We start from the raw sequence: 25,477 nt of genomic DNA on the forward strand, positions 1-25,477 counted from the left end.
GAATGTTATAACTTTAGGGTATATATTGAAGCCTAAATAAGAGTTAAATGGATAAACTTAAAAGATATAAAGGCGTCATACTCCAATCAGTAACTACAGGAGAAACTTTGTTTAATGAGAAAAGATAATAGATAATTGAAACAGGACAGACAAAAAATATAAATATAATGATTTGAATTGAGACGAGATAATTAAAATAAAATTGAGAAAATTAAGAGGGGAGAAGCTATGCAGAAAATGTAAAACAGTAATAAGATATGGAATAGAACATAAAAATGAGCATGAAATTGAATTTGTGTCTGTACGAAGAAATGTAACCCGGGATTACGCTACTTTCAAAAAAGATGTTTTATTTGTATTTTTTTGTGAAAACTCAAATAAAATTTACAAAAAAAAAAATCTAAAATTATTTCTAGATTAATAAGAGCAACTTTTTTGCTTGAAAACAATCTAATAAAAAGGGATGCCCAAGAGATTTTTTTTCCCTGTAGCATATTCATATGATATTGTATTTGGAAAAGACTACTGCCTCTCAAGAAAATAAGGTTGGGATCATGATGAAGAGAGTACCTTACTGGATGGCTGAAAAAAAAACAGACTAAAAAGAAATATATTTTCTTCTCTCCAGCCCAAAAAGGAGTAAACCTAATATATTTAAAAGTAGAAGACACCCTTGTTTTGAAATACAGCTCTAGTCCTAGTAATTTCATTGCTCAGCTTGGACTATGGTTTGTTGGTTTGGGTCACCGTAAACCAGCTTGGGATTTCACTCCCTCTCTCTCTCTCTCCAACGGACATAGTAACCACATCAGGCAACACAATGTCTTTCAACAATTATATAGGTTTATTGAACAGCTTGCAATTTAATAAAAAGACCACCAATTCCAGAACAAGTGTCCAGAGAAATCGACAGTTGATTATACTGCCTTCTTAATGGGAGCAAAGTGATGTCCAAATTGGGGTTATTGGGAATGAGTCCTATTATTCTGCTATTCTGGGGGAATTGTGTGTTGAATAGGATAGAGTGGGATAGGGTAGGAAAATAAAATCAGAATAATGAATGGAATTACTTGATCTCACTCACCAATTTTAATCTAATGACAATCTCCATATACTGCTTCCGTTCCCATGGTGCTTAGATGAACACCATTACCACTGGAAGGATGAGTGACAAGACCATTCCTGCCCTTAGACACTGAAAAACCAGAGTAAATAAGCCACACTGATATCAGAGCAGAATTTTAATAAATCTTATAGTAGGAAACTCATGGTCAAAATGGCTTCTGTCAGGTCAACTTCAGGGTTGAAGTTAATACATTATGTCCAATATCTGTTTAGATTCTAACACACAACATTTATATAGGTCTTTGTCTCATTCACTTTTAAGTGAACTCTCCCCACTCACTCTTATTCATCCATCACTCCAACAAGCAAGAAACATCTTAAAAGAGTTATTTTGTTTACCTAACAATGGTTCAGTTGCAAGTTGCACCAATAGAATTGAAACTTACCCCTTGTCTAATCATTCCTACTCAAAAATAATGAAAATTGCAGAGAATGTAAGATGATCTAGCCATTTACATTTTGCTGCAAATGAAAAAAAAAGAATAAATGGCCAATCATACATCATATTTTTCACCTGTCAAATTGAAAGCCAGTGAGAAAATATTAGGAACTAAAGACCATCCTTGGAGAGAAAGGACTAAATTAATTAGCCACTCTTCCCTTCTCTTCTTATAGTATTAAGCAGAACATTATATTAGATTGTGACTAGTAATTTTCACTTAATTTAAATTTGAGTATTATTACAGTTTTACTCCCTGTTTGGAAGAGAGAGGTTGAGACCTGCAATGTTTTCTAATCCCAGGAATGTTACCTCTAGACACTGGCTTTCCAGTACCTTCACCCATCAGAATGACCAGTTGGTTGATTGCTGGCTTTATTGACATCATTACTCATATCTTTCCAGCCATTCTGTTTTTCTTTGATATAGTAGTGCTGGAATGGAATTATCTCACCACAGTATTCATTCTGGTGTCACCTTCTTTTGTCTTTCAGCAAGACAATGTTTCCCTCTTCGAAGTTCAGTTCTTTGGTCTTCCATTTACAGCGGTCTTGTAGAGTAGACAGGTACTCTTGCTTCCAACAGTTCCAAAAGGTGTTGGCAAGCTGTTGAACTTGTCTCCATTGTTGTTTGTACAAGTCCTAAGAATCAAAGTTCCCTAACGGTGCGGGCCAATCACCTGTCTTCTGCGTTAACAAGGCAGCTGGAGTGAGAATAGTCGGATTTTCAGAATCTGAAGAGAACGGAACTAAAGGTCGGCCATTGATGGTGGCTGCGACTTCTGCCATAAGGGTAGATAGAATCTCATGTGTTTGTTTAGGTGCTTTCGGCAACATGGAATGTAGGATTCTATGAGCTATTCCAATCATGCGTTCCCACACTCCTCCCATGTGAGATGCGTGGGGAGGATTAAATATCCATCTGCACTTGTTGGCTTTAAGGTAGCCGTCGATTGGCGAGTCAGGGTAAATGCCGTCATCTATCTGTAGTTCTTTACAAGCACCTACAAAGTTCATTCCACAGTCAGATCTGAATACCTTGACTGGGCCTCTGTAGGCTTGAAACCTTCTCAGGGCGTTGATGAAGCAAGAGATGTCCATAGATTCGATGACTTCGATATGGACTGCTCAAATGCTGAGACAAGTGAAGAGTACTGTCCATTGTTTGCTGTTAGCTTGACCGTCCCTGGTCCATCAGGCAGACACAGATCAGGGGCCAAATACATCGAGGCCTACATTGGTGAACAGTGGTTCGGAACTCAGGTGCTCGGGTGATAGGTCAACCATCATTTGGTGTAGAGTGTGACCCCGTTGTTTGCGACAATGTAAGCAAGAATGCAGAACAGTTGTGATACATCTTTTGGCACCTACGATCCAGAGTCCATTCACTTTGAGGGCACCTTCTGTGAAGTGGCAGCCTTGATGATGGATTGCTTCATGGTAGTGTTGTACTAACAGCCTTGTTACATGTTGGTTAGCAGGAAGGGTGATGGGGTGCTTGGTGTATGAGTCCATTTCTGCTTTGTGTAGGTGACCTCCTACGTGAAGTACCTCCTGGTTGTCGAGGTATAGGGTCAGTCTCAGAAGTGGACTAGATTTTGGTATGGGTTTCCCTGCACTCAGGCATCTGTATTCCAACGCATATGCCTCTTTTTGTACACTTCTCAATATTCGTCTCTCAGCATGAGTATAGTGGTCTGGGAAGTATGACTTGAAGCCTTTCCGAAGACCGAGGAGAAGGACGACTGTGCGGATGACCAGTCATTCCCAGTATGAGAGGTTTCCATTGGGAGAAGCGTTCAAAGTGAGCAGGTTTTAAGTGGCTTTCCTTCTCACGTTCAACCATTGTTGCCAGGCAGTCGACCAGAGGGGCAACCGGTTTTACCTTCTTGACTAGCAGGCAAATGTCGCCATCATTATTTGGATCTAGGAGTTCATACAAACCGGTTTTCCCTGGCTCCAAGGCATCTGTACTCCACAAGAACTTGGGGCCTTTGAGCCAGGTAAAAGTTGATAACTGGGATGCAGGAATAGATCTTGTCGCATGACCTGCAGGGTTCTGGTCTGTTGGAACATACTGCCACTGCACAGGTTCAGAAGATCTCCTGATCCGTTCAACTCTGTTATTCACATAGATGTAGAGGCGCCTACTCTTGTAGATATAATCCAGTACCACTCTGCTGTCTGTATAGAAGGTGGTGGGTTCTAAGGAAGATCGATCATCTTCATTATCGTGTCTGATAGTTTTGTGGCCAGCGCAGCTCCACAAAGTTCCAGCCGTGGTATAGTATGACCTTTTTGCAGTGCTAGTTTTGCTTTTCCCATGACAAATCCAACATACACGTTGCTCTCCCTGCCATAGACTTTAAGGTATGCCACGGCTGCTACTGCCTTTGTTGACGCATCTGAGAAAACGTGCAGTTCCTTTCTTTGTGCTGTGGTGGGCGAGATGGGAACATACGTGCGCTGTAGGTGAATGTTGTGGAGACAGCATAGAGAGTTGCACTATGACTCCCATTCTTGCTTCTTCTCTGGTGGGAGGGGTTCGTCCCAATCTTTGGTGTTTTGGGAGTGTGTGCGCAGTAGGATTCTACCTTGAATGGTGACGGGAGCTGCAAACCCTAAAGGATCGAACAGGCTGTTAATTGTTGAGAGCACTCCTCTCCTCGTGAAGCCAGTCTTTAGGGCTAGGGTTTTGAAGGTGAAGAAGTCTTTCTTCAAGTCCCAACACAAGCCGAGACTGCATTGGATAAAGGGGGCGTCGCTGCCGAAATCACCTTTGTAGTTCTTCACTATTGGACGCTATCTTGTGTCGCTTGAGGTTGGCCGTCCCTAGCATTTGTTGTGTGTTCTTCAAGAGGCCTATGGCCTCCTCTGGGGTGGCTACCGATTTCAAGCCTTCGTCTACGTAGAAGTCGTGTTCTACAAAGCGTTGAGCTTCTGCTCCATATTTGTCTCCTCCCTCTTGAGCAGTATGTTGGAGACCATAGTTCGCAATTGCAGGGGAGGAGCCGTTGCCAAATACATGCACCCTCATTCGGTATTCAGAAATCTGTTGGTTGTTTTGATCATCACTAAACCACAGGAAGCGGAGGTAGTTACGGTGATCTTCCTGTACAAGGAATGAATAGGACATCTGCTGTAAGTTGGCCATAACTGCTATGGCTTCTTTTCTAATATTTGTAAATCACATCATAACTGCAAAGCAAACGTTTTCATTAAGCTGTTTGTTAGCCATCCATTGTATATATTCACACAGGTTACTTTTTGATCATCCATGATTGGTCTCTGGTTTAATCAGGTTTTGTGTCCTTCCTTATTTTGTCTCAGAATTGTCTCTGTTCTATTCCACTGTTCTACTCAGCCGTCCTGAGTTTTCTATTTCACGTGCTCAATTTAGATGATGTGTCTGTATCAATCAGTGTTCGGTGTAGTTTTGTTGTGTCTTCATTTCTTTCTCCTGCTGCTGTTGCTATTTTCTGGAAGGTAATGCCCCATTAGAATATTTGAAACTAATTCAAAACTTTCCCTTACTATTGGCTCAGTTCAATTTTCTTCAAATAGAGAGTAATCTTTCACATCCCTCAGAACCTTTTCTTTGACTTCCAATGTTCAGAAAACCTTTTTTATTTCCTCTATCCTCAAATCAAGTACCTAAAATTAGCTTCCAGGCTGTTAAATTTGTTTCCACTCTCTACCTGAAAAGAAGACCAAGTGTTGTAGCAGTTCTGAATTTTATATCTTTATAAAATGATATCTTTATTACGGAATTATAGAATAAGAATTGGAAGGGACCTTGGAGGTCTTCTAGACCAACCCCCTGCTCAAGCAGGAGATCCTATACCATTCTGGACAAATGGCAGTTCAATCTCTTCTTAAAAACCTCCAGTGACGGAGCACTTGCAACTTTTGGAGGCAAGCTGTTGCACTGATGAATTGTTATCACTGACAAGAAATTTCTCCTTTATTCTAGGTTCTCTACTGGAGAAGCTTCATATAACTTATATGTTTATAATTTATATCTCCTTTATATCTTCTTCAGAAATGCAAGGGTAGCACTATTGTCATTTTGACCCAGTGATTTATTTTATTTATTTATTTTGCAAACTTTCCCACTTCTCCCTCCCCTCCTCCACTTTAATCAAGTAACTCTGGGTGAGTAACAAAGCATAAAAACAGAAACCTATATATGAAAACAGCAAAAAAAAAAAAAAAGCCAACAAAAGATGACCAACAAAAACTATCAACTCATCAAAACAGTTAAACAGTGCAGGTCAAAACACACACGATGGGTTCCTCTAGCATTCCGACTTCGAAGCCAGAGAGAAGAATTAGGGTGTTGTTGTTTTTATGAACTGCGCTGGAGCGATCTGAACCCCAGGGGAGTGGGAGGGACTCTTTCATAGGAAAAGCTTTCGTAAAATCTAATTTGATTTATACCTCTAACTTCCCCAGCAAGATAAATGGAAAACTTTCATCATGTCCAGCATTTTCTCCATCTTCCTCCATTCATCTGGGGATTCTATTTTGTTTAACTAGCTTGGATTTCTTTTTGGGGGAAATTTGAAAGCATGCTCATTCTTCTGTAGCAGTAATTAACTTTCATAATATTGCACTATTGTTAGCAACCCCTCTGGGCAAGACACTTCTCCAAGGGAGATGAACTTCATAACGTCAGCTTATTTTTAACAGAGGCAGAAGTGTTGATACATTTTGCTTTTTAATCTCTTGACATCCCACCATGATGGGGCTCTATTCATAAGTGCATGCTCCAGAAGGCTGTATAATGAGCTGCTGTTGAAAGAAGTGAGATTTGTCATCATGCATCACTCTGCGGGGATTGTATGTGCAGAATAGGTTGCCCAAGTATGGTGAATACAAACAAGTTTTTAATCAAATGGTTCAGCATATAAACTCATGTAAACCTCAAGGATCTGACTGAGGCATAAGCAGTTTACAAATACTTGGAGGCTGTTTTTCATTGTGTACTCCATCAGAGCAAGCATCATTTTTACCCCATCAGCTGGCAAGAATTAAGATACAGTGGTTAAAATAACAGTAACAACAACATATTTTATCAAAGCTGTTGGTCAGGCAAAAAGTATAATGATGAAGATTTGGGTTGGCACCAGAGAGGTTCAAGGTCAAATTTCCGGTAGTTAGGTAACTGGACCAGTCTCCTCTCCTCTCCTCTCGCCTCAAACCAAGCTATCTCATAGGAAATGAACTAAAACTGGCCTAACCCCTTTTTGAAAATTTCCCAAACCCTGAAAGAATTACAGCTCCTTCAATCCGATCTATGCTTTTGAACTGAATTCATTCTACTCTTCTCTCCCTATCTTCCCACAAATATCAAATATTTTTATTGAAACCCAAACCATGGATTTCTGTGGTTTCCTAGCTGTTTCTTCTTAGCTACAGCATTTCATCCTTTACGCAGTTATGGCAATATAATAATTATATGCTTGAAATACAAAAGAATGTTGTTATCTACAATGCACAATGCTCTTCGTTTTTTTGTTTTCTTTTGGTACATTTTTCTGTATAGATAGGAACATTCTGAAGCAAGTGGATTTTTTTAAAAATTTTCTATGAAAATAATGAGTCCAAGGAACATCCTTGTAAATAAAGATATCCCATGCATGTGCTTGGCTTTGCAGAATGCTCAGTTCTATATTTTTTATCAAAGAACAGATGAAGCAAAGATCATGGCAGAAACCAAGACAGCACTGGTGATGCCAGTAGTAACATCTTCTGATATGTCTTAAGAGTCTTCAGTTTTCTACTCCTGTAAATGGAATAAAATAAATAAATATAATCTCATTAGGCATTTATGATCACATGCCAACCGCTTAAGTCAGGGGTATCAAACTCATGGCCTGTGGGCCAGATGTGTCACACTGGCCACGGCCACCCCCAATTTAGTGAAGGAAGGGAAAGTTGCGATATGGCACGTGACATGTCATCGTGAGTTTGACATCCCTGGCTTAAGTAATTGAATAAGATTTGAACAAGAGAGCACTATATCCATTGCTCTATTTCTGTGTAGCTAAACCTGCTTTATAAGCAACATTTATTGGTTTTCACTTATTAAAACATATTACATCCAGAATTCTTGTTTCATTCCAGTCTTGTTGATGCATGGAGAGAAGATATTGGAGTCTCTCCCCTGACATTTCCATCAAAAACCTGTTTGGAACTTCTGTTGATACTATCTCAGAGTAATGCTTCATTGCCTCCTTCTCTTCGCTGGATGAATTCTTTCCAGGTAAAGAAATCGTGTTCTTTCACATCATATTTTAATATTGCAAGAATAAGCTTTGGAATCTAGATCTTTATCCAAATGGAATAGTTAATAATAGCAGATATTTCATTGACCTTTCTTTGCTCTCTTCGTTTAGTACCCATTTATGGATTGAATAAATCATTTTTATCCATTTTCATGCACAAAACGGAAGATAATATATGAAGCTGAAGGTAGTGTTGTGTTCACCTATTTAACTTGCTGAAAATGTTACATTTTTTTCCCTCCTTTGTGCAAGATGTGTCGGTGATTCTTCTCTGCCCTTTGAGTGATGCTCACCACCATCAGTCATACGGCATTGTCTTAGAATGTGCTCTTGGAAGATAAATTTCTAAAGCTCCGGTTACTCATTGTGTTGGGACAATTCCTTTCTGTTCTATCTACTTCACTTCATAAACAGATAAAGCCCCCAAATCCAATGAATTCATCATGCTTGTGGGCATATCTTTTTTTCACTGGAGAGACTTATCTGCCACACTTTAGCTATAATTAGTATTTCTACTGATCAATTTAATCTAATTTAATAACATGCTGTAATGATCCTTGCTACTGAAGGAAAGCTCCCAAGTGCAGTTTTGCTGACATACTACCTGTATGTTATATTACTGCTAAGGGGGCATGATGACTTGATCAAGGGAAGTACTAATACCACTCTATAAAGCCTTAGTAAGACCACACCTAGAGTCCTGCATCCAGTTTTGGTCACCACATTATAAAAAAGATGTTGAGACTCAAGAAAAAGTACAGAGAATAGCAACCAGGATGATTAGGGAACTGGAGGTTAAAACATACAATGAATGGTTGCAGGAACTGGGCTTGGCAAGTCTAGTAAAGAGAAGGACCAGGGGAGACATGATAGTGTCTTCCAATATTTGAGGGGCTGCCACAGGGAGGAAGGGGTCAAGCTATTTTCTAAAGTGCCTGTAGGCCAGACAAGGAATAATGGATGGAAACTGAACAAGGAGAGATTTAACCTGAAAACAAGAAGAAACTTTCTGACAGTGAGAACAATCAACCCAATGGAACAGAAGTTGCCCTCGGAAGTTGTGGGAGCTCCATCAGTTGAAACTTTCAAGAAGAGATTGGACTGCCATTTGTCAGAAATGGTGTAGGGTCTCCCGCTTGGGTGGGGGGTTAGATTAGATGACCTACAAGGTCCCTTCCAACTCTGATTATCTGACTCAGTGGTTAAAAATGATAAGCTTATCAGCAGGAGACCTGACAGCTCAGGTTCGACACCCAAGGACTGTGTGATGGAGTGAACTCCCATTACTTGCCCCAGCTCCTGCCCACCTAAGCAGTTCAAAAGCATGCAAATACATATAAGTATCACTTTGTTGGGAAGGTAACAGCTTTCCATCCCCGGCATATAGTCATGCTGGCCAGATGCCCTTAGGAATACTTTCGGACAATCTTTTTTCAAATATTTTCGGTGACACACTGCCCGCTAAAGTTGGATACAACTGGAAAAGTAGTAAAGTACCTTTACTACTTGCTATTGAATCCCTGCAGGTCCCAAAGTCAGGGAGCCAAGTAGAGTTCTGATAGAGTATGATGAACCTCAATTTATTCCTCTTCAGGGGAGAGGCTTAACTCCGTTTCCTCTATTTTAGTTGGTTGAAAGCCATCAACCCTGTCTCAGTTGGAGGATGTAGCCTTCCAATCACCCGATAGTGTTTCTAATCTAAACCCTTTGGGAGAAAGAGTCAGCACCAAGATATTGGAGTGGAGAAAGGAAGTCTGTGGCTCTTTGTTTCTTAAAACTTTACTTGAACAGAAACAGGAGCTGGGACAATAATTCTTCAAATAAGTGTTAATTCAACTTGTACTTTCTTACTTGAGCTTTATTTTCTGCCAGAGCCCAGGTCTTGCAAACAAGCTAGAGGACTGTCTCGGGTTTTCCCCTATCTCATTCTCACAGGATTCGTTCATTCATTCTCACAGGATTCATTCATTCATTCCACGCATCTTACCTCAAGATAACTCTAAGCCTACTAGAATGCCATCTGAACTTTGTTTTCTTTACAACCCAGTTCTGGCACCAGATGGTAAAGGAAAGAGTGCATTTATCAATTTATTTAAAAAGCACTTTACCTCTTGCAATGTTTGGGAAAATTCTTTTGCAAACTACCCCAAAAATGTACAAATATCACTGTGTTATGTATAGTAATGAGTTACAGACTTCAACAAAACCCCAGGTTCAAATAATAAAGGATACATTCTGGATATTTTATCTAAGGTCAGTGTGATTTCTGTTTCAAGCAGAAATAATAATTCTCTATTCTATTTAACCCTTTGAATATCATTGTTTAAGGAGGGGGATAGGTACCTCTATATGCTTGTGTAATAAAATACTGAAGTTGCCCTGGCTGGCTTGAGGGAGGAGTTTTTCCTATAAATGCAAGATTCAGATAGGAAGGTTGTTTGTAAAAGAATATCCCCGCTAGAGTTGGGGAAAAGTAACTCCGAGGAGTCATTCTGTTAAATTGGATAATAATGGTAACATCAGATTGCATTTTTTGGTCTTATTCTATTTTGAAAATATATGTTCTATGAATGAATACACAAGAAGCAATTTCATCATTTTATCTTATATACTATGAGATATTGAAAATCATAAAGAGGAAATATAAGATTTTTTTCCCCTAAACTATTGAATCCTATTCCAGAACTACAATTTTAGAAGCATGTCGAGATTTTGTTTTAATAAAGAAAAACTGGAAATTATGGTTCAAGGAGTGAAATGAATCACTGGATTTGACAGATCTATATAACCTCAACATAAATATTACTGCCTTAGAATCAATTCAGTCTGTTTAGATAGTGGCCTGATGAGAAATGACCACAGAATCTATAGATTATAAGACATTTTCTTTAATGCAAAGCACTGGGATACAAAACTCTGCTATTAGCCAACATACATATGTGTGTGTGCGCACGTGCGGCGCGCATGCATGCGTACACATACACACACACACACACACATACCATGCTATCCTTAGTTCCAGTGACTTTACATTTCTTGCCTGAAAGGGCTAATGTACCATGTACATTTTCTGTTATGAACAGCTTAAAGAGAAACCAAAATTATAGCCTTTGGAACATTACATTTTTCCCTCCCCCACACCTAGTTTTATGTACCCAGAAAAGAAAACATCAGTGGTCTATTTAATTTCAACAATCCCTGTTTCACTTTGAAGCCTTCAGAGTTAATGTTAATGACAAATACTAAAGTGAAATTCTTGCTTTTCCCCTGACAGGAATGTTAGAGAAATGTGTTAAGTTGTCTGATGTATCATTGTAAAAATTCAATCTCTGAAAAGATTCGTGCTTGAGTTCTTGTTTGTTTTGGTTTTCTGTAGCCCTGATGTCAGAGAAAGCAAGGTAACTCTGGCAAAACACCAGCAGAATGTGTTTCTGTTTTCATGTGTTTGCTTATCTTGTCATAAACATTGAAGCTTAATTCTCCTAGAATCACTTTGTTAAGCTGAGAAGTTTACCAGTTTAATTAATATGCCTGGAGATTTTCTATACTATTACATATTTTATTCACTCTAAATAGAAATGTCATAACTAAATGTTATTTGATCACAGACATAGAATTAGAAAAAAGAAAATTAAGCAACGATTGGGAAGAGTAGAGATATTTTGTGGTGATGTTTGGGAGTGTAGATTCAAAAGTAGGGCTATAAAAATGTTCTTAATAAACTGGTTCGGTTTGGACTCCTGCTTTTCTTTCTCCTTCATTTGTTGCATGTTGCAATGGGAAGTGAAAAAGTTCTTGAGAGACAGGGTGAGAAAATGCTGCCTAGGGAAGGATCAGATAAGAGATAGCAGAGCCCACAGCCCCACAAAGTATGGAGAAGGCACAGAAAGGACTTCTCTAGCTTCTCAAATTGTAAAAGAGATGGTGAGGGATTTGTACTTTCAGATATGCAAGATTCCATTAATGTAAGCTTTACAATAAATTAGAATTGGCTCATTTGGTCATATTTCTTGTCTGGTCTACCTGGGCAGTCCAGTTCTTGTTGACTTTACTTCCAACACCCTACCTGGTGTTATATCACCATTCCTTTTATATCCAACTGAGAAACTCAGTAAATGCTTATTAACAAACCAGGAGAGGGGAATTCTGAATGCAAGTTCAAATCTTAACCCCAAACCAAGGAACAGGAAGGAAAAGAGTGAATCCTGGGTCACACATTTTCATCAGCAAATATTATTTTTTTGGAAAGCCATCTGAATAGCAGTCTTTTTTAATATATATTGTCCTTGAATGTTCCCAGGGAGGCCAAACTGGATACGAGCACATGTCCTATAACACAGAGGAGTTGGAATATAATCTTGTGAGTGCAGGCCCTTTATTCTGAGGAAGAGATTCCACAGCCAAATCTCAGGCTGTTTCTTTTTCAACATGTATCAGCATGTCAGTTTCAAGAGGAATGGTCTGAAATTTGGCAGAAGGCAGTCTACCTAGTCCTTCCTGTCATGTGGTGCCAACAGAACTCATGACTCTGATTCTCCATTGAATGCACATCCAGAACCAGCAAGGTTTCCCTTACGTAGCTTTCTTCTCTATTGTCTGTTGATGCAAATGACTTGAAATCATAAGCAAAACATTAATATACAGAGCTTTTTCAGTTAATGTAATGTTCTGGTTTATAAAGTAGTTCCAACTTCTATAAAATCCCATCATTTCTAATTTAAAAATGGATATCCTCATTAAAAAAAAATCTTTTGTGAATGTTCAAGTCCCAGAAAAAAAGAATTAGGGTGGGGTTTTGGAGGCCAGTGCACCCAATGCTCCTTTATCAAGCATAAAAAACAAAAAAACTTACCTTATACCAATAAATACCTCTAAGGTTTTACTGAAGTGTGGTTTTTATAAATGAGCAGGTGTGTTTAAAGATTCTTGAGATTTTAAAGGATATGGCTCTTTCTCCCCCACCCATTTCCATTTTTTGTTAAGAGACAAAACTGCTTTTCTGAAACACCATCCCATAAGGATGAGTTCAAGAGATGATCTGGTTTCTGAAAAACCAAGTGACACATAGTTGATGAGGTTTTTTTTTTTTCCTGAAAGAAAATGTGCAATATTACTGAGACTGGTAACACACTGCAAGCTACGATCGTAAAACTGAAAAGCAATTTGGATGTGATGAAGGGTACTGGGCTGGAGAAGAGATGTTATGAGATGTGTCTTGTATTTGTTGAAGTACAAGAAATGCCCGGGCGTATTACATCCTTTCTTTGGGTGCCTCAGAACGTTGTCTCGGACAGCCACGTGTCACTTGTCTGTTCTCGATGAAATCAAAGAAATTACACACTCTACAATATTTATTTAAACATTAGCATGATAGAATTATGAAGCAAATTTAACAGATAGCTATGAATTTTAAATCAACATTCAAAACAAAAATAATATACTGCTGGAAACTGATAGACCTTGTTAACAATCGGGACCTGCAACTTGGTTTCTTTGTTGTTGTTAGTTGCGAAGTCATGTCCAACCCATCGTGACCCCATGGACAACGTTCCTCCAGGCCTTCTTGTCCTCTACCATCTTCTGGAGTCCACTTAAACTCATGTCTACTGCTTCAGTGTCACCATCCAGTGTCACCATCCAGCCACCTCATTCCCTTCTTCTTTTGCCCTCAATCTTTCCCAGCATTAGGCTCTTCCCCAGTGAGTCCTTCCTTCTCATTAGGTGGCCACAGTATTTGAGTTTCATGTGACCACCGTTTCAGTCAACATACGTCCTATGTCTGACCAAAGTTTTTTTTTCTTCCTTGCAGAGCAGAGATATTGGAAAGGAGAATTGCAAGACACTAAGCTGTTGCCTTTCTATGCATTGAAAGCAGCCTGAGACTAGGAGCAATGGACATGCTATGCAAACAGCTTACAGTACTCTCTTGAAATTCTCTTTCTCTCCAATCTTTCTGCTCTGGGAGATGGCAAGCACTTTCAGTAGGCAATCTCTCCTTTGCCTGCCTTTCCTCCCATTGCCAGTGTGATCACATTGCTTTCATTATGTAGAAGAACAGCTTACCCTCTAGAAATCTATTCCTCTCAAATCACTTAGCTCAGAAGATGGGGGAGATTCTCCACAACCTTTTGCAAACAATCTTTTGCTAAAACCTTCTATCACTTACGGTTTCTAGCTTAATTCTCCTGAGATTAGTTTTACTCTGAACATTGTCTCTGTGGCAAACGGGGGTGCAATTGTTTCCCTTACTTAATCTGTATAAAAATTCTGAAACTTTCTTTGGGAGAAAAGTTTTCCAATGTTCTTGGTTCACCTAATGGGGAGATTCTGTTGTAATCCCATGACAATAATTTGTAGAATTAAATCTGACCTGAAACTGAAGTCCGAAGTAAGTCTTATGGTTAGGGTTATATCTGACCTAACGTTTACAAACTCTTCCCCACAAAAAACAGGTGTGTTGGTTTTCCCCTGCAAATGCTTACACCTAACATTTTGATGCTGCAAGATAAAGCTAACAGGACTACATCAACTCAGGTGCAGGAGAGAGATGCAATCTTGTTTTTCCTTAATGAGGATTTGTTTGGGATTTTCCCGGTACCTTCAAGTCAGCGTTGACTCCTAAGGACTGCCTGAACTAGTCCCTCAGTTTTCTGAGCAATATTTTGGAAGTGGTTTGCTTCTCTCTTCATCGAGGGCTGAGAGTGACTGGCCCAAGGTCACAGTTGGCTTTGTGCCTAAGGTGAGACTAGAACTCACAGTCTCCCAGTTTCTAGTGCTTTAACCACTCACATGAAAATGATGCATCATTATCAAAAGATGGAGACTGGAATCGCTGTGTTTTGTCTTAACTTATGACCTGAATATTCTTTTAGGATATTGTCACTGTGAATATCCTATGAACTGATATATTGTACAGCAGTTAGAAAAAGTTATATAACTTTCCTTGGTGTTAGTTTATCAAGGAAGCTCTTTTTAATACATACATATTTATCACTGCCCTTGCAAAATAAAGTTACAGCATTTGGATTAACTTTCTGACATTTTTTTAAAAAGATTTTTTTTCCCTTTTAACATCCCTCTATCTGTCACTGTCATTTCAATATTTCCTCAAGAGAAGAGAAAATGTGAGGAATGCTATGTGAATGAGGTTTGAAAACTTGGATAAAGCTTTCTGGTAAACTAACTGCAATGAATCCTGTTTCTCTCTGCCACAGTTAATAAAAGTACTTTCAGCTGTATTTTTTCCTTAAAGCACTAAGTAGTAAAGCTTGCAGTAAAGCTCAAATTTGGGTTCCTTCAGGGTGTCTTGAGGATATATTCCATTAGAAGATATTCTCATTAAAATAAAAATCTATAGCTAAGATTGCCTCTAAAATTATCCATTTTGTAAGCATTTCCCCACTCTTGGCACTAGATAATTCACACTAAACCCATCAAAATTTAACTTTTTAAATTCTAAAATAAGTACTGACTTGGATCTGATCAGGATCCAAGGAGAAATTGATCAGGATCTTGGATCAGGAGAGATTCTTTTCTTTTGGGGGGATATTATCAGGCTTTAATGTTTATTTGTTTAATTTATGTCCTTCCCCCCAATCTTACTAAATAGTGCGCAGGCAGAAAAATTGTTTTCTTGCTGGTTATCCTTCTGTCAATAGGCAAATGTATGTTTATTCAGGTAGACTTTGGATACATGACCTTGGTTTGCTGATGGGTAGCTTTTATACTTGTAATTTGTAATTCTTTTTATAATTTAAAACAGATTCAAATATCCATCTTTGGAAGTAAGACAGGACTTAATTTTTAATGGTTTTGAAGAATTAAAATTATATCAAATATTGGCATTTTTGTAAAAGAGATCATAAAAGGGGGGAAATTTGCAAAGAACCATAAATACATTTGAAATCTTAAGAGCAGATACATACTTTTCAAAATACATATTCATTATTTGTGCCCAAAATATATTTCTAAATTGAAGGTAACTTATTAGGGATTTATTGTTTTTGTTGGTAAGCTTAAACAGTAACTTCATTAAATAATGGCAGCTCTTAAGTATTGATATTTACTGTATTTAATAGCAGCATAAATTGTCAACTGGGAGCATATATTTTGAAGTCTGCATGTGGTAATCCAGTTTTATGCAACTATTACTTGTTTATAGTGCTGTCAACTATTATGTATGGGAGTAAATCTTTAAAATTATTCATGCCAAGTCTACACCATCAATTTCAAAAAGAATATGCCTGTAAACTTTTTGTTTATTTCTTCCATTCCTTAGTTTTAAGATCCCATTAGAAGTAGATAATAGAATAGACATTACTATTGATAAAGTGTTAATGAATATATTAAATGGGAGCACACCTACTGTAAGTAGCTTGAGATGGCATTTTTTGAAAGAAAGAAAAATGAAAATCGGTAACTTTACTAAATTATTAAAGTTAATACTTTTTCATTATTCCTTTTTGAATGTGAATATATGATGCTCATTTGACATCTTCAGTCTCCTATGCTAAAGAATGTGATGCTTATACAGGTAGTCTTTTTTTAACATTCACTCATTCAGCAAATGCTTGAAGTTATGACACTGACAATTATGTTAGACAGTTATGAGGGATACTTACAACTAAATGGTTGCAACCATGCAGCTTTCTGTGGTCACGTTAGTGATAGTTATTGGCTGGCAAGTACGACATTGCAGCATCCCGCAATCATGTCTTTGCCATTTGTGAGTTTTAGTGCAAATGAAGCTTTCACAAACAAAGTCAATAGGAAAGTCAACAAATGGCAACAATGTGACTAGATGTTGCGACTGTGTAGGATTCACCTAACAGTGGCAACTGAAACTGCCGGAATTGCCATCATAAGTCATTGCAGTCACATAACGTCGACCTTATGACCAGTGACAGAGTTCTTGGTCCCAATTACCATTGGCAAGTAAGAACTACCTGTAGATAAAGTCTGATTGTGCAGTATTTGCTGTGTATTCTATAGTGTATGCATAATGGATTTAAAGAAAAAGTGTTAATTACACTAAAATATTGTTAGAAGCTCTCTTGTACATTTCGTTAATGCTTTATGCTTCTGGCAATGAACTAATTTAAATTTACTCCTGCTGCTAAAGGTCTAACCATTGTCCCTCCTGCTTCCAAAGTTTTATTAAAAACGTACATCAGTTAGAACAAATGCAGCAGAAACTCTGCATTTGAAATTAGTTGTAACATACACCATGTCTATTGCTTCTAGGTTTTAGTAGATAATTGTTGTGAATGGTAAGCTCCTGGATGCATTTCAATCAAACATAGGTTACCAGTTATTTCCTGCCTATAATTTTGCTAAGTGAATTGTATATCCAGCTTCTCCTCAAACGGTTTTTATCATTTTAAGTTTAAACAACTCCCTGCTCATACTCCCTTTCTGAAATTTTCTACCCATCAACCATGATGAAGGGAGAAAATTAGAGAATTTCAAAGGTGCAGAAAGTCATTAAGCTTTCAGACACAGTGAATTTGCATCTCTTACAGACCCACAAGACAAGGTGTTCTGAAATTAATTGGCCCTTCCTTTTTTAAAAATATTCTACTAGCTTTTTTTAAAGCTGCCAGTAATAATCCTGCAATAGTATATTTTGAAAGCTGCTACATCCTATTTTAGAAAGTAGAGTCGTTCCTAGGGATATGATACACATTTGAAAGCGGTTGTTTTTCACATTCACAAAAATAAATTCTTTTGTCGTCATAAGAACAATTTTGTCATCTATTACTGTCAGCTTTTCAAGATAGACCAGAACAGAAACCAACAATATGAATGCTAAAATTGCTTTTATTATAAGTCATAGTAATAGAATCTTAGCAGATCTTAATATCTCCCTCCCTTTATTTTTGTTAGAAGTAGGGAAGGAAGGGTCTTGTCCAAGAAAATTTAGGGGCTGCCACAAAGAAGGGGGAGTCAAGCTATTCTCCAAAGCACCTGAGGGCAGGACAAGAAGCAATGGGTGGAAACTAATCAAGGAGAGGAGCAACTTAGAACTAAGGAGAAATTTCCTGACAGTTAGAACAATTAATCAGTGGAACAACTTCCCTCCAGAAGTTGTGAATGCTCCAACACTGGAAGTTTTAAAAACTATGTTGGATAACCATTTTTCTGAAGTGGTGTAGGGTTTCCTGCCTCAGCAGGAACCTCCAAGGTCCCTTCCAACTCTGCTATTCTATTCTAAAATTTATCAAATTACATTTGTCTCCAACTCAGATTTCTTTTATCTGATTGTTGCCTTGGTTGTGGCTTTTCCTTGTTCCTCAAGGTTATTCTTCCTGTCTATTACATAGAGATGGAGGAGGCCTCGGGAAAAAAGTTCCAAAGTTGCCTGATTTAGATATTTCTAATGGCATGAGTTTCAATTAATCTCTGCTTGCAGGTACATCACCTCTTTACATCTGTTCTTGTCTCTTGATATGCATTGAGTTATTAAATCTAAAGAATCTCGAAAAGGATTATTTTTCAAGACTGCACACAAAAGTGTTTTCAAGTTTAGACATAAGAGGCACAAAAATAGTTGAGCATATTTATATGCCAAGAAGTCTCAAAATGAGTGGGGCCCCTCTGAAGGGTCACATAGAAATTTAGGGATCACAGATTTTTTTAAAAAAAATGTTTATCCTTGTACAGGCAAGCTGTGAGCACTATCAACACTTGCTTCAGGCTTCGTTGTGCCTGTACTTTACTGTACCCCTACTGGTTCACAAAGTTGGAAAATTGTTAGGGTATATAAATTACATTTCAATTTTAATATATTAATTTCTCACCCACAGCTAGCTTCATTGAAGTTATTATTGTATATAGAAGGTAGAGGGATCCTTGGTGCTCTCTGAGCTTGCTTATTTTCTTGCAGACGTTTCATTACCCTAACTAGGTAACATCATCAGTGCTAGTAAGGAGTGGGCTTTACTCTCAGTTTATATTCTAGTGACTTGCCTGTCTGTGTGAGTAGGGCGGTCTTAGACATTCTTTGGCTGGGCTGTTTACTGATGGCTCTTTGGCAGTTTCTTGACTGGGGTTGTTGTTTGCTTGATTGTTGGTCTGAAGTTAACTTTGGTTAACTATGCTGATCTGGGTGCTAATTACTGCTGGAGAGATGCTGGAGTCTTTTTGTTCTCTTTTGGCTGGTTGATTGTCTCTTTTGCATAGTCTATAGATATTGTTAATGTCTATGTATCTATTGGTGGCTGATTCATCAGAGTGCCAGACTTCTAGAAATTCCCTGGCATTTTTGGACTTGGCTCGGTCTAGGATGATCACATTTTCCCACTTGAAACTATGGTTAAATCTGCCTATATGTTGTGAAATTAAAGAATTTTCGTCATGTTTTCTGACTGCCAGTCAGAAGGTAGACATTGAGATGGACATTTATTTCCCAGTTTATGCCCCACATAGTATCATAAAGTATAAGTATTAGGCAGTCATAGGTATACCCTGCTATTGAAAATGCGTCTCACAGTTTAGCTTTAGTATTCTAAATCTTTCTGATGGCCTAAATTTGTACCACAGGTACAGATACCCATCTTGTTTCAAAACATATTGATGGTATGCACACATGATAAAATAATCCAAGTCTATCCATATAAGACTGTTTACATTAGCCCTGAATTGTTGCTATAAAGTTGTTGGAGAGACAGAGCACTTAATTCATGCATATCAGAACTGATGACCCAATTCAGCAAAAATGTTGGACTTCATCATACAGCAGCCACCATGACATCAGTGGACAAAACTTCAGACAGACCCCATCCCTTCCTTCAAACTAGACACAGAATTCCATTTCTTCGTGCAGAGGAAGATGGAAAGAAATTTCTCCCGACCTCTTTTTTGCAAGAAAAAGGTCATGGTTCTGATCTGAGGTAATGTAAAATAATCATGAAAGTTGCAGACTCAATACAATGAAGGTGAGTTGCATATAATATAACATCCCCTTCCTAAATCGTACACTGACATACCTGAGAATTAAGGAAGTGTTTAGGCACTTCTGTTATTCTGCTACTTACTTTTTCTGAGGGCTTATAAATGTAATGCCAGCATTAAAATCTTTCTAAGTCTTGAAAGTATAGTCAGGTACTCATTCTCTCTTTTAAACCATCTGGAACTGAAATTTTATTTTCTACTTTTCTATTAGCCAAGGTAGGCCAGAATAGAAAGACACGTAGAAATTTGAAATGGTACTTTATTGATACATGCTATATATAGATATACAATCATGAAAGCACGACCACTTTCCAGGCTGTGTTTCTTTCTAAAGCTTTCTCTTATTTCTTGAGCCTAAAGCATGTTTTTGTTTTTATAACTATTTCTGTATAGTTACTACAAGGTCATCTCAATGGTGCTTTAACTTAATTTTTTTTTCACTTTATACCAATTTAATTTCCTTTTCTGCTAATGTAGTTCATAAGTAACCTCTACATTTTTACATATTACCTTTACAATAGAAAGTAGAGCCATAATCCCAAGGATGCCATTCTGAATATTCATCAGTCATGTCACAATACTAATGATATAAAGAATGCAAGATACATCATTTACATAATGAAACATGACGACACTCTCCTTCCCATGGATACCCACATCATCATATTTTAAAAGTCAAGAAGTAACAGATCTAAGTTATAAAGTAGTATGAACTTCTGATATTGCTTATTGTTCTCATTGTTTATAAGAAGAACTCTAAACTGTGCAGATTACTAGAATTCTGCAGCCAAACTTTTGAAGGATGAAATAAACAGAGCAGCCTAAACAAGGGTGTCAGAAAAATTAAAGGTAGCAAAGCCCACTGCCAGAATTAGGGAAGAACAGTAGTTAATTTTCTCATATGCTAACAAACTCTGAGGCACACTCTTCAGTTTGTTTACTGCCATTTAGATAATTTAACAAAAGAATTTCAGTAGCTGCGGCTTGTAGATCTTTGCAGTAATTAACATATGCAATATGACTAGGAAATTAGAGTTAAAAAAGACCTTTGGGGACCTTTTGAAGTTTTTAGTTCAAGACATGTTAACGTTAATCAAGATTAGAAAATTTTAATTAGTATGAAACCCTAGTGTTACTATTAGTAGGGCAGGCAGCTTAAAATCAAAATTGTGCAGCCTGTGATCTTCAAAGGAGTATCATTCTTGAATTTGTTGAGAATTTGCTCTTTAAGACTGGCTGGAACACCCAGGGAGAAAATTTGGTCAAACCTTCATAGGTCACCATTTCTTGCCATGTTCCTAAAGCAATTGTGTGAAATTCCGTTTGGAGTTTCTGACCCCAATCCTTTACCAAGGGACCAATTAATCATAGTTTTGAAGAATATGAGTTGGAAAGTTCCTGATTTAAATATCAGTTTATTGGATAATACGACCAAGCTGGAAATTCAACTAGAGATTCACAATGCAATTCTAATTGGGTATTTTGTTTCCATTATATCAGGAAATGCAAAGATGGGAAGCTGCAACTGGGAATAGAGCGTATTATCAGGACAGATCCAGTATGGTTTAAAATTAGAGTTTTAAATTTCATTTTGTTGTAGATGTCTAAGGCTGCTTTTTAAGTGAAAGGAAACCCTCAGGAGATGGTTGCATACATTTACCTTTTCTTTTAGTGAAAGCACAAGAAAACACATAATATTTGGCAGAACTAAGAGGGCACAAAATTCAAATATGCTTCAGAAAACAGATTTTATTTGCAGTCTTTCAATATTTTGTAGGAGACCTGTACTGTTAATTTGTCACTTTGAAAATGGGAAATGAAAAGTATCATTATAAAGCCTCAGACCCCAGATTTTTTTTAAGTAGTTCTATTTAGATCTTTTTGGGTGTCTTAGATTGTGGTGTCTTTATTTTTTCTTGCTCCAATCTTCCCAAATATTGATCCAGTGTGCTGTTCTAAATGGAGCAATGACTTCGTTCACACAAACTGAATTGAGCATCAAGTTGAGTCTGCGTGTTTGATAAGAATATCCCAAGGACCTCCTCCAGTTGATGGAAAGAGGTCATGGACCAGATGGCTGGCCTTTTCTGTTGTAGTTCTTGTATTTTGGAACTCTTGTTCCCCAAAGGTTCACTCAGCATTTCCCCCCTCCTGGAATTTCATAAAACAACATTATTGTATGGTTTTAACTAGAAAATTTTGGGTTTGTGGGTGGCATTGGCTAGGGCTCTTAACCCAAACTATGGTTAAGATACATCAATGACACATTTGTTATTTGGCCCCATGGAAAAGAAAGCCTAAACAATTTCCTAACACACCTAAACAGCACACACCCCAAAATCAAATTCACCATGGAAACGGAAACAAACAAACAACTACCATTCCTAGATGTACTAATCTACAAAAAAAACAACAACAGATGGCACACTAGGACACACCATATACCAGAAGAAAACACACACCAACTGCTACCTTAGTGCCCAATCCCACCATCACCCAGCACAGATAAACTCTGTGGCCAAAACACTAATTGCCAGAATGAAACGCCAGGCAGACAAGACATACATAAAGACTGAACTATGCACCCTGACTAAAGTACTGACAGTCAACAGCTTCCACAAAAGCAAAATCACTGGCCTGATCCACAAAAACACACTGAGACATAATGGAGACCTAGAAAATGAACAGACCTATGGAACAGCTGTCCTGCCCTACATAAGAGGTAGTACAGACAAAATCAGTAAGATACTACACAGGCATCACATCAAGACTGCCTTCAAAACAGACAGAAAAATAGCAGCCATCCTTAGAAACCCCAAAGATAAAATTGACCTGGAAAACCAAGGCATATATGAAGTCCCCTGTGCATCATGCCCTGCCACATACATTGGACAGACCAATAGAAGAATAAGCACCTGCCTGGATGAACACAAAAATGCAGAAAAAAAGCTGGAACACACTTCCTCACTAGTCCAACACATGAAAGCCACAGGTCATAGCATCGACTTCAATGGCAGCAAAACCCTAGCCACTATAGAAAACCCCAGCTACAGAATTATCAGAGAAGCCATAGAGATTGAAAAAAAGACCTGAAAGCATGAATAGAAGAGATGACTCCACCAGACTGTCAATTATTTGGAAGCCTGCACTCACAAACAAAAAAATCTTCACACCACAAGCCAGGCAAACACCTGGGCACAAACAGACTCCCCCTGATACCTCCAGCTCAAACACACCCCAACCAGCCACCCAGATGAAACCTAGCTTCCTAATAAATGATAGCCAACTGTTTACTTGGAGCCAAGCTGCACTAAAAGCCTCCAATACAGGAAACACAACGTTCCCAGCCAATCAAGACAAAAAAAGCTACAAAATAGACAGAAGATATTAGAAACACCAATCAAGCAGAACACAGCAAACTCCAAGACCAATAAACACAGACCAAGACTCCCAACCAATCAGGATGAAGGAAAAACCATTCTAACACAGCAGTAGGCTAGCCCCAAATTTAAAACTGAAACGGCTGTGAAAGTCTGACTCACAGACAAACACAATACAGGGGCCTGATGATGGCAGATGAGATTCTGCCGAAACGTTGCTACAACTTTAAAAGCACAACTATAATGATGTGGGAAAATCCCCGAACAAAGCTGAATGCCATATGTGTGTGTGTGTGTGTGTGCGTGTGTGTATAGATATATAGATATATAACATCCTTAGAATCTTTACTATATAATGAATTATTGCAACATCTGACATGTTAAAGGAAGAATTTGAAGGGTCTTCCATCAGTACCCACCAGTGGTGGTATTCTACCGGTTCGGCCCAGTTCAGGCAAACCGGTAGTAAAAAATGCTTGTATCTAACATCTCCATTGCCAACGCCACAAAATTTGGACAGCCTTGCTTTCTTGAAATGTAGTGGCTCTCAGAAATGTGCTTTTGCTTCCCAGCTTCTCTAAACAAGCTTATAGCATCTGCCAAAGGACCTGTGGTGGCACAGTGGTTAGAAGGTAGTATTGCAGGCTAACTCACTGCTCACTGCCAGGAGTTTGATCCTAACCGGCAATATGCTGATTCTTTAAACTGCTTAGAGAGGGCTTTAAAGCACTACGAAGTAGCATATCAGTCTAAGTGCTATTGCTATACAAGGTAAAACTTGCCATTGCAGTTGAAAGTAGGTTTCTTCCTAAGCATTTTAAAAATGCTGGCTAATAATGATTACTAATATGATTGCTAATATGAAGATTCCATATATTGTTAACTGAGAAAAGTAATCTTCCATTGCTAAAACAATATGAAACAGGTCAGGTATGGTAGGTTAGGTATGATATCATAATCCAGGTAAATATCAGCAGAGATCTCTTTTTGTAAACAGTTTTCAGAAGTGCAGCTAATTCAAACAAGTAGTTGATCTAGGTAGTAGCATGGAGCAGTGAACAAAAACCGAATGCAAAGACATTTAGAATTCTGAAAAAAATCATATAGCAAAAAGATTCATGCTCAGTGGTTAGCAAAAGCACTGTGTACTTAAAAGTCTTGAGCATTTTCTTGTGTTAAAAACAGCTTCAAATGCCTTCACTATGTTTGAATTTTGGCGAACCTGCTTTATTTCACAGGGGGAAAAAACAGGGATATCATTTGCATGTCTATTCATAAGTAAGCTCATTAAAGAAGAAAACCTTTGCTCAACCTTAAGTGTCTTCAGATAGGGCAGAGAAAGACCATTATCGTCTGCTTTTGAGCTAGCTGCATATAACTGATGATACAGCGTGCTGAGCTAGATGGACCAATGGGTCAGATCAGGAAAAAAAAAACACTTCCCATATTACCAGTATCTGCAGCTACTTGTATTTTTTGCCTTTCATTTTCTCTGTGAGCAAAGGATGCCTTCAGTTAACTGCCTTCTCTGCTATTTTCCATGTGGAACTTCTTAATAAGAACTGAGGTAACATGAATTTTTCTAACATGGCAAATAGAATAATATTGATATCAGAGCTACAGGGAAGCACTATGTCTTTAATTATCTCCAGAAGCAAAACATCACTGTTCCAAAAAAATCACAGAAAGGGAGGGGGAGATTGGGCTTCCTGTTACAAGGTTCTTCCTGCTACCTTCACGTAGTCCCAGATCTATTTTTCTTGGTGGCGGGGAGGGGTTCCATGCAGTTTCCCCTAATCTCTTAATGATGCATAAAATTATTTCACCTTTGCTTTGACATTTATTTATACAGCGTGCTCTATCTGAAAGATTTTCAACTAGTACTGAAGCAGAACATACAGATGAAATATAAGAAGCATCCTATCAAAAAATGCTCTTGTGCATATTAAAATCTTTCTTGCAAAGCGAGTCAAACAAGAATGTTTTTGCACTGCTTTTGAAAAGGGCCATTAGGACCAGTATACTACACCGACACACAATCACTAAGCTATCCACTTTAACTGATTTTATTTCTGTAGTCATCCTATGATTTTTATCTTTGTGATTATCTTCATCTTTGAATTATTGCCGATCAGTGTTTAGATTTATTTCATAAATTGAGGTAACTCATAATAGGAATTGCATTAATTTACTAAATGGGTGAACATGGAATTAAATGCCTAAGATTCTATCAGTGAGATCCTGAAGGACACGTTAGGTTTTGGAAGGAATTTGACTATCTAAGCACAGAGC

The 25,477-nt window shown here is 38.0% G+C and overlaps 1 protein-coding gene across 3 annotated transcripts in view; it reads left to right on the forward strand.

The window, feature by feature from the left end:
- The window catches only part of UBE3D (ubiquitin protein ligase E3D), a 60,889-nt gene that overhangs the window by 34,169 nt on the left and 1,243 nt on the right, over nt 1-25,477 (forward strand). For all 3 annotated transcript variants that reach the window (XM_087914862.1, XM_087914866.1, XM_026726784.2), the window contains exon 9: nt 7,693-7,831. In XM_087914862.1, coding sequence (XP_087770988.1) covers nt 7,693-7,831 — 139 coding nt within the window. The remainder of the gene's footprint in view (nt 1-7,692; nt 7,832-25,477) is intronic.

The sequence above is a fragment of the Pseudonaja textilis genome, chromosome 1 (assembly GCF_049901715.1).
Source record: "Pseudonaja textilis isolate UNSWEBS1 chromosome 1, rPseTex1.2, whole genome shotgun sequence".
Taxonomy (NCBI): Eukaryota; Metazoa; Chordata; class Lepidosauria; order Squamata; family Elapidae; genus Pseudonaja; species Pseudonaja textilis.